At 41.3% G+C, this 10,078-nt stretch overlaps 2 protein-coding genes across 3 annotated transcripts in view; both read left to right on the forward strand.

Moving 5' to 3' along the window:
* The window catches only part of slc35b4 (solute carrier family 35 member B4), a 5,541-nt gene extending 2,707 nt beyond the window's left edge, over positions 1-2,834 (forward strand). Inside the window, exons 7-10 of the mRNA XM_035665567.1 lie at positions 176-285; positions 406-481; positions 568-643; positions 1,745-2,834. Coding sequence (XP_035521460.1) covers positions 176-285; positions 406-481; positions 568-643; positions 1,745-1,994 — 512 coding nt within the window. The 3' untranslated portion in view covers positions 1,995-2,834. The remainder of the gene's footprint in view (positions 1-175; positions 286-405; positions 482-567; positions 644-1,744) is intronic.
* A 202-nt stretch (positions 2,835-3,036) lies between these two features.
* On the forward strand, positions 3,037-9,614 carry chchd3b (coiled-coil-helix-coiled-coil-helix domain containing 3b). Of its 2 annotated transcripts, XM_035665017.1 has the most exons (10): positions 3,037-3,236; positions 5,032-5,424; positions 5,539-6,847; positions 6,965-7,079; positions 7,445-7,625; positions 7,744-7,758; positions 8,005-8,088; positions 8,437-8,507; positions 8,774-8,909; positions 9,027-9,614. In XM_035665017.1, exons 1-10 carry the CDS (start codon positions 3,159-3,161, stop codon positions 9,048-9,050), a joined length of 2,406 nt encoding a protein of 801 aa, XP_035520910.1. In that variant the 5' UTR covers positions 3,037-3,158; the 3' UTR covers positions 9,051-9,614. The 2 variants fall into 2 exon arrangements, with proteins under 2 accessions (XP_035520910.1, XP_035520909.1); XM_035665016.1 differs by having other exon boundaries at positions 5,032-6,847.
* Positions 9,615-10,078: the final 464 nt, after the last annotated feature.

The raw sequence follows: 10,078 nt of genomic DNA on the forward strand, positions 1-10,078 counted from the left end.
TCTTTATTTTTGTTGCAAGCTTAACTGTCGCACTTCACTCATTGATTCCCATTTTCCCTGCTGCAACCAAAACCCAGACCTTGTCACCGAAGTTTGGAAGCTTCTCTTTCTATAATCACTATTATGGATACACTAGACTGAGTCAACACTAACTTTTTCTTGTTGATCCTTTCAGGTATCGGCATGTTGACCTTTGCTCTGCTGATGTCTGCGAGGATGGGCATTTTCCAGGAAACGCTGTACAAGCAGTATGGAAAACACTCCAAAGAGGCCCTCTTCTATAATGTGAGTCTTCTTTCTGCTCCAACATGCAGGACACGCTCCAAAACATTCACATGTCTTTAGGGAATTATAAACTTCATTTGAGTAAATTAGACTGTGTTTGTCTCTTTTCTGTCTCTGCAGCACTGCCTACCTCTGCCGGGCTTCCTGCTCCTCTCCACAAACATCTACAGCCACTGCGTCTACTTCAGTCAAAGCAGTGAGTTCATTCAGGAAATGTTGTGCACGAAAACTATTTACATTTTGTGTCTTTACTCACAAAATAAATATGTTGTTGTTTCTCAGCTCCTGTAGTAATTCCTGAGGTTGGACTGACTGTGCCAATAATGTGGATCTACCTGCTGGTCAACGTCATCACACAGTATCCTGTCTAAGAAAGTTTATCTCACTGGCTTTTATTCAGTTATCTACTGTAACCGTTATCTTTTTTCACATTCCTCTAATCTGTACAGTATAGATCTGCTTCTTTAGGCATTTAAAATGATCCCATTTAGGTTGAACTGTTCTCAACATATATAGCAGACAAACCAATCCTGTAGAGCGAGTTACACTGCTTCAGTTTAAGGAGTCACAATTAGGTCTGGCTATCGAACATAAATACCTTATTTTGAGTTTGGTCGAGTATCAAATATTGGTATAGCTCGGTCAGATTCTTAAGTGCAGCAAACATCAGCGACGTCATTAAGGCTAATACAACAAAAGTTAAATAGAGTTAAATATAGCATGCATGTTTTGATAAAAGTAAAAAAAAAACTGATTTATAATGGGAAGCAATTTTTATATTGGTCAATCTAAGGAATATATTATGATATGCTGTAATAAGGTACAGAAAACATGCTGCTTTGATATCGTTACTGAAACGGTAATAAAAGTACACACATTCACATACAAAGTATTAGTACAGATACTTGAGTAAAAGTAGAAGCACTGATTCAACTTCTTTACTCAAGTCAAAGTGAAAAAGTAAAAGCTCTGAAATAAAAGAGTACTTTTTACTAGTATAAAAGTAAAAGGAAGGTTATTTCTATCTGCTGTTTCTGTGTAAAGTTAACTGATTCTGCAAATAGGGTCACGTCTTCCTCTCTTCGTTCCATCTTGTTACGTCGTTTCGTTTTTTCTACCTTGTTTTTGTTGTTTTGCCATGTTGTGTGTCTGTCTGTCATTTGTGATACGCACCGGTCTTGATGTTGGGAAGGCGTGCAATGATGCAGAAAATAATCATAATCGATCATTTCAGTAAGTAAAGTTTTAAGCCTGTTTTTTAACTTTAAGGAGGAGAAAGAACAGATATTTGTGTAAAGGTAAAAAGTTGTCAGGGAAATAAATACTTGAGGAAAGTACAGATACCTGAAAAAACAACTTCTGAAGTACAGTAGCAAAGTATTTGTACTAAGTTTAGTTTAAATTGCTGTGTTTTTATTTCTATTTCACTCTTGTTACAGACTTTAACCAGTGTTTTCAGATATGTGTGCATCCGCGGCGTGTTCATTCTGACCACAGAGTGCGCCTCGCTGACCGTCACTCTGGTGGTGACCCTGAGAAAGTTCATCAGCCTCATCTTCTCCATCCTTTACTTCCAAAACCCCTTCACCACCTGGCACTGGGTGGGCACGGCCGTCGTCTTCCTGGGCACTCTGCTGTACACGGAGGTGTGGAGCAGCGTGCGGGCGGCTCTGCGTGGACCCGCCGCCAAGGAGAAGAAGGCGGAGTGAAGAGGAAGAAGAAGAGACTGATGGTTGAATAGAAAAACAGCCACTGTGTTGGACTTGGAGATGTTTTTTGGTCGACTGTGCTGTAGAGGTTTTATACTCTTATGTAATTGTGTTTTCATACTTGTCGTAGTAAACTCCTCTCTCTCACACACACACACACACACACACACACAGACAAGTTTAAAAGATGAAGCTGCTGATATTCTACATTTTCATTATTGTCAATAAATGCCAGGAACAGAACGAAGAGATCAACTATGTGTTAGTATCTAAAACTCAAATATCATATTTTTTTAAAAGGTTAAACATTTTCCTAAAACAGCTAAAGTGTAGTTTTTAGGAATTGTACCATAAACAGGAGCAAATAGTGCGCTTGTACTTGGACTAATCTACATCTACAGCAGCAGCAGGACGTGTAGGATCGACTCAAACTAAACCGCAGGGCCCCTGTTCATCACAGGAAGGGAACATGTGGACCATTGATGTGTTTTTAATTGTTTTTGGCACATGAGGAATGAGATATATTAGGATTTAGCTGTTTGTTAGTGAATCAGTTCATGGATTTGTTGAGAATAAAGATATAGATAAGTACCTCATTAGCATTCTCAGATGCAAAAATCACGGTGCAGCTGTCTTTTGTGTAATGTTTGAATATTTATTTTCTAAAGAGCTAATTTACTTAATATTAACTCTGATGATGTAGTAGCTGTCATTTGTTTTCTCATAGATTGTCTCAGGTGTATTGGAGCAGTGTTTGTCAACAGGAAACATTACATTGTACAGTACAATAATTCTTTACACTCCCTGCCCATTTAAAATTAAACACAACCTGGCTACAAATACAGATTATAGAGTCTCTGTAGGTCTGAAGTAGTTGATCATAACATGAAAGCACATGTTTAAATAAGCAGATTGGATTTTACTCATTTTGTAGTTCAGGGGACACAATGTTCCCTCACGTTTCATTGCCTTTAAGGCCAGTGGACCAATCCAGAGAGGCGTTGTTCAGCTGCATCCAATAGCAGCTCCTGTTGGTCGCATTCAGCGGTGGGAAGGGCACTTTGTTGCAGCTGCTGCGAGTTGATCTCAATGAGCAACACAATCCACGTTGTGGATTAAATATATCCAGTAAACACAGATTGCAGTGTGCAGCTGCGGGTGTGGATGGGGGGAAACAGCCCGAGTCACTTCTCCCATGAGGATGGGGAAGGCGGAGGAGTAACTTTTGTGAAGGGCATTCGGGTGAGTGAGAGCACAGGGAGAGTTTGCATGAATTTGATCTGGGAGAAAGTATTCAGTCAGAGGGGTTTTAAGAGCACACAGTGGCTGCAGAGTGCATGGGTGTTCATTTTCCATCTGCAGCCCTGTGAGCTCTGTAATCCATAATTCTGTTATCGGTATAACTAAGTATTGATCTCGCCCCCCATGTTTGTTGTGACTCTGTACAAAGTCAGTGGCTGCTCTGGAAAGAAAATGGTCGGTTGTCAAGATGGACCAAAAATATTCTTCTTAAAAATAATCAATTATATCATCAACATAACTGCAAGTAAATCCTTAAAGAGACATACAATTAAACAATATTATAAAATATTATTATTATTAAAGGATATTTTATATATAATAAGTCTATGAAACAACTCTTTGAAGCACTAAGTACATTTACTCAAGTACTTACTCAACTTGTACTTGACACATTTCAGAGGAAAATATTTTACTTTTTACTCCAACATTCATTAGAGAGCTTAAGTTAGTAGTTTGCTGATTGAAATTATTAATACAAAAATATAAACCAACTAATTAATTATAATGTGTATTGTTATACATTAAACTACCCAGAAGTATAAAATAATTACAATTAGCTCTTTATCAGCTGGAAAATGTATGTGATTTACACATTATTGCATCAATTATTATAATCCAGTAATATTTTATTACTTTTTGATGCAAACATAATTGAAACAGAGTCAAATAATAGAGATTAACCCGTTTTTAATTTAATTTTAAACAAACCAAATAAGTACCCATATAAATAAACAAATGAGGGACTGACAGGCAGATAATGTGCTGCCAGTGCTCCTAAATTTAAAATTAAAAAAAAAGAAAAGAAAAGAAACTAAGCTGGAAAAACATGACCTCCTCATGAACTTTCACCCACTAAAATATAAATAACCAAAATGAGATCAACTTAGGCTGCTGGTGCTGCTGAGGTCAGAAAAAGAGAGAGACCAGATTAACTTTGAAGACAAACACAATAGAACTAGAATAAATGTTAATTATACAATTATTGAATGGACAAATACTTTCAACAACTCATTTAAGAATATAACTAACCTGCACAGGATCATTACACATTTCTTCCAGTCAGACATTATGTTCAGAAAAATAAGGAAAACATATTAAAGGAACTTTCTAATGCAGAACAGCTTTTCCTAAACTGTGAAAAAGGAAAAGTTGAAGAGAAGACTAGTATAAAGAATAAAGATGAGGATAGTAAAACAAAATAAAGGTGGGAAGTGGAATTAAAAACAATAATTTTCTGAAAACAAATGAGATGAAACTTGCTTGTCTGGTCGTAAACTGACAAATCGCCCAAATTAGAGAGTTTGACTGGAAGGTCAGAAACAGGTCTTTCAGTCAGTTGGAGAGGTTGTGGCCTCTAAAGAGACCTCATATACGCATTTACTCCGGTGCTATCTAAATCTGCAGGGGTACTAGCAGGATGTTAAAAAGGAAATAAAATTAACCTTGAATACAAACTTAATCTTTAACCCAAAGTCATTTATCTTAAGCATTTCCTCTGGAAATCAAATGTCAAATATGCTTATTAAGGGATCTTACTTTTAATAGTCAAAAGTTTTACAATTCTTATGGTTTCAAGCCACAAACCCCCAAACATAAAACAATGGCAACAAACAGGGAATGAGTTGTTTATTATTGAAAGGTTCACAGCAGAAATGTATGGTACAATTAAATGAAATGCTAGTTATGCCCAGCAGATGGAGTTCATAACAATAAGTTTCTCTCTTTCTGTTGTCAGCTGTCAGACAAAGTCATCAACCGGATGAGACAGCCATCAAAGCTCGTCTCTCCTCAGCTCTCACAGAATGGAAATCTTCCTCCTCCACCTGAAACACAAACACCCACCCCAGTTCCCGCCCCCTCTGTTGAACACCTAATACCTCTTCTGACTCCTCCTCCATTCATCCCCCCGCTGGGAGCCCCGTCTACACCTCCGTCGGTGGAACCTGCTCCTCCTGTAAAGCTCGTCCCTCCCCCTCCTGTAAAGTTTCACTCCCTTCCTCCTGCCTCTGTGGAGCCTGCAGCCCCGCCTCCACCTCCAACCGACCCTGTTGTCTCAGCCCCTTCTCCTCCTCCATCTCCTCCTCAGGAAGCCCCATCCACACCTCCATTAGTGGAATCTCTTCCTCCTGTAAGTTTCCCCTCCCTCCCTCCTGCCTCTGTGGAGCCTGCAGCCCCACCTCCACCTCTAACCGAGCCTATTGTCTCAACCTCTCCACCTTCTCCTCCTCCTCCTCCTCCTCAGGAAGCTTCAGCCACACCTCCATTAGTAGAAGCTCCTTCTCCTGTAAGTTTCCCCTCCCCTCTTCCTGCCTCTGTGGAGCCTGCAGCCCCACCTCCACCTCCAGCCGACCCTGTTGTCTCAGCCCCCTCTCCTCCATTTACTCCTTCTCCACAAGTAGAAGCACTTGTGGAGCCTGAATTCACCCCTCTTCCTCCCCCTCCTCTTCAGGAAGCTCCATCCACACCTCCATCAGTGGAATCTCTTTCTCCTGTAAGTTTACTCTCTCTCCCTCCTCCCTCTGTGGAGCCTGCAGGCCCACCTCCACCTCCAACCGACCCTGTTGTCTCACCTCCACCACCTCCTCCTCCTCAGGAAGCCCCATCCACACCTCCATCAGTGGAAGTTCTTCCTCCTGTAGGTTTTCTATCCCTTCCTCCTGCATCTGTGGAGCCTCCAGCCCCGCCTCCACCTCCAACCGACCCTGTTGTCTTAGCTCCTCCTCCTCCTCCATCTACAGTAGAAGCACTTGTGGAGCCTGAACTTTCTCCTCCTCCTTCTCCTCCCCCGCCTCCTGCTGTAGTGGAGCCCGTAGTCCTACCGGCTCTTGAATCCTTCATCCCACCTCATGTAGAGACAGAAACCCTGTCTACACCGCTGATAGCAGAACATGTCGTCGAACCTGTTGTCCTACCTCCACCTGTGGAGTCCACAGCAGCTGTAGCTCCTCCTGAACCACAAGCTTCGTCTCTGCCCTCTGAACTTGTGCAACCAACGCCTCCAACTACTATTGAACCTGCTGCTCTTGCTCCCTCTGTGGAACCTCTTGAACCTCTCGCCCTGTTGCCACCAGTGGAAACGGTCTCACCTCCACCCACCGCTGAATCGACACCAGTTGAACTAATAACCACACCCTATCCTGTTGATTCAGCTCCAATTGAAGCTGTAGCTTTGCCTCCGCAAGTGGAGACGACTCTTGTTGAGCCTGTCGTCACGCTCGCTGCAGTTGAAGAAGTGCCTCCAGTCGTGGCTCCAGCTGTGGATCAGCCGCCTCCATGTGAACTGGTTCCACCTCCACCTCCTCCAGAGCCTGTGGCAGCACCCTCTCCTGCTCCAGAGCTCACGTTTGAAGAGCCCTCCCCGCCCTGTCACTGTGAGGAACTGGCCATCGTACCCACTGATGCACCTGTGGATGAACCCCTTGCAGAGCCTCTAGCACCACCTCCACTGGATCCAGCTCCACCTGCTGAGGAGCCCACCACCACCCTGTCTCTGCCCCCGGTTGCTGAGGATGAAATGCTTGCTGTTGCCTCAGTGCCTCCACCTGCAGCAGGTGAGCTGATCACAAAGATGTGGGTGTTTTAAGATTTATAGCAACAGTTTGAAATTAATCACCTAAATTTCTTGTGCTATTTTTTTTTTTTTTTCACAAATTGTGTGTTTGCTGCAGCTTTGCCCGTTTCTCCTGAAGTGCTGGAGGAAGAGATGAGGCAGAAGATCAAAGAGGAGATGCAGATAAGTCTGGAGGAGGAGATCAACCAGAAGAGGCAGGAGCTGCAGCAACAGTAAGGGCAAATTACTGTGAAACTTATATCTCATTATTTTGTGTTCTGACTTTGTCTGATGAGATAAAATAAAGATGTAGAAAGAACTGTAGATGCTTTTCAACCTGGAGAAAATGTGTGCACCCAAGATACTCAGTTTACATAGCACAGGTGAAATGAGAAGTTGATTGACTGACACTGATTGAAGGCAAACTGAAGCAGAAAAATCTTTACATTTGAGAAGCTGGAACCAGTATTTGTTTTGGCAATTTTGCTTGACAAATAACATCAAAATCGCTGTTGCAGACATTCAATTCAATCGATTAATCGACTGAGCATTGATTCAAATTAAATACATGTTTATGTGTGTGTGCGCACCTGTGAAGGCTGGAGGAGATGAGGGCTCAGGCTCGAGCAGAGGCCAAAGCAGCAGCTCAGGCTCAGGTGGAGGAGCAGGTGAAGAAGACACTGGAGGCGGAGAAGACGGCGTACATGGAGAACCTAACGGACTCCATCATGAAGGAGCGAATGAAGACAGAGGATCAGAGGCTCATGGTGCAGCTTTATGTAAGCGCAAGTGAACATGATGTATGATCTGTATATGTGTGAGGATCTCTCTTGTAAATATCAAGTTCCTTCCTCCTCTTAATGTCTTTCTATTTCTTGCCCTCTTGTCTTGTTTCAGTGGATGGAGCTGAAGGTAAGATGAGAGATAATTTATACGCGCATGACTCACTTTTTCACTTTCATTCTGCTCTAACCACATTTCAAACAGCTGCTGCACATCTGTGTTTTTCTGCTTTTTATTTGATGAGACAAAAAACATTGTCATATAATTTCTCAGTCTACAAAATATTAAGCAATAAAATGTATTGCTGGCATGAATGTACTGGTTCTAGAGGTTTAATGATGCCATTATACATTATAACATTTTGATCTCATACAGGCTCATCAACTGGAGGAGAAGGAGAAAGCTTTAAAGAAACAAGACGCTCTGTACAAGGAACATGTCGCAAAACTTGAAACAAAGGTGAGCGATACTTTATTCCTCAGTTAAAGGTCCAGTGTGTAACGTTCAGGAGCATCTATTGGCAGAAATTGAATATAATATACATAAGTATAATTACCTGAATATAGGAATTGTTATGTTTTTGTTACCTTGTTACCACTAAAGGACTCAACAGACTCAACAACTAGACTAAACAAACTCGCAGAAGTACAGTACAATCAGATATAAATGTTGTTTAAGCCAACAGGTAATTGTCTTAAGTACAGCCATCAGAGATGGATAAAAAATAAGCTTTTGACAGCTCGTTTGTATGATGCAGTTGTGACATTTGACCTTGATAGTAACGTGTGGTGTTTGATACTTTGACAGTGTACCCAGTTTTACAAAGTGACTGCTGAGAGCTTCCAGAAGGGCAAAGAGGAGACTCACAACCGTTTTGCGTAAGTTCAAACTTACTGTGTTTGCATGAATGCAACAATTATCTGCTAACTTGCATTCATCATAATGTGGTCTTAATGATATAGAAACATTTGACCCTTTTCTGTGATTAGTAAGGTTACAGAGTGCACTGACGTGTGGTACGAGTCAACAAAAGGATCTTTAATAAAGGCATAGTTGGCTAGTTTGAAAGTAAAACAAATTTGGCCTTAATAACGCCCAAACCAACATCATGTCTGGTGTGTTTTTTTTCTCTATGTGCTCTCAGGCGTTTCAATATCCAGCCAGTGTGTGGAGACTTGCAGAGCCAGATTTTAAAATGCTACAAGGAGAACACAGGAAAGACCTTGACTTGCTCGAGTATCGCCTCGGCCTACATGCAGTGTGTGGACAACGCCAAAAAGGTAATGACTATATATATAGATTTACTCTTGATATATGATTGGAACATGATCGCCCACTGTCACTCTTCTCTACCCAGCACTAACTTTTTAACCCATTTCTCCTCTCCTTCCATACAGAATAAATTAAGCACTGGAGGTTAATATGGAGCATTTGATGACATCGACAGCCTTACTGTTGACAGAAAACTACAAACACACAAGTTACAGTAAACACAGGAGAATCAACTCCAACCTTTACAGTCACCTGGGAGAAGTGCCATATAGGCCAGCTAGGCCCGTAGTCTGGCCTGGTACTGGTGTCACAAACAATAACAGCTTGGTGTTTAGCGTAGGTGCCATGTTTTCAACCTCTCTGGTTCTTGGGATCATCTTTAAACCAATTGTGCCACGACAATAAGAGATGGGTCAACACAACAAAAGAGCAGAAAATTTAAGTTTGCCATTACTGGTTTTCAGTTTGGCAGCGGTGTGAAATCAAGTAAGGTATCTGTAAGAGAAATATATACTGAATGAGATTCTGGTAAATCTTTGTGTGCCTTTTAGTTATGATGATCAGATTGCAGATGCATGGAAGAATCGTTTAATGAGTGTGAAGAAACCTGTACATGTTAAGGCTATTGAACTGTACATAAATTATTTCAGGGGTTATTTCGGGTGCATGAAAATAATTAAATCGGTCTCAATAAACTTTGTTGTTGGACTACATCATGGTTTTTTTGTTTTTGTGGTTCGACAAAAATATTGGCAGGTGGTTGCTTCCCTCTGGTGGATGTAAATTGTCCTCTCTGATACTTTTGATTTGTTTTTGTGATTTGTCCAAGCTGTTTAACATTAGCATACATCCTGTGTTGTTTATACTGGGAGGTGGAGTCATTCACTGTGCAGGACTGGGAGTGGGAGTTTTTATGAGAATTTTAAAGACGTCTTCATGTCATTGACGTTCTGAGGAAATCCTCCATAAATTCCCCTCATCCCCCATGGATGAGATTAGAGCTCGCTCAGCCTCTCGGCAGCCGAAGATTAAAAGTCCTCTTCAGTTTAATGTCTCACATAAATAATTATTTCCAGAAAGACCAACTATAAAGCAGTTTATACAAATTCTAGTGAAGATTAGGGCCTGTATTTAAGTGGAAGATCGAGGTAAAGAAACTCCTACTTGCAAACGTAAG

This window comes from Morone saxatilis, unplaced genomic scaffold, assembly GCF_004916995.1.
Source record: "Morone saxatilis isolate NCDOM2014 unplaced genomic scaffold, NCSU_SB_2.0 Contig2, whole genome shotgun sequence".
Classification (NCBI taxonomy): Eukaryota; Metazoa; Chordata; class Actinopteri; family Moronidae; genus Morone; species Morone saxatilis.

What these genes read in the sequence shown, in the direction of transcription:
- chchd3b (XM_035665016.1), top strand. Translation starts at nt 3,159, where the DNA reads ATGGGGGGAAACAGCCCGAGTCACTTCTCCCATGAGGATGGGGAAGGC. An exon ending in AGTGCCTCCACCTGCAGCAG is followed by an intron (nt 6,848 to 6,964) that starts GTGAGCTGATCA and finishes TGTTTGCTGCAG; the next exon opens with CTTTGCCCGTTTCTCCTGAA. An exon ending in GAGACTCACAACCGTTTTGC is followed by an intron (nt 8,508 to 8,773) that starts GTAAGTTCAAAC and finishes ATGTGCTCTCAG; the next exon opens with GCGTTTCAATATCCAGCCAG.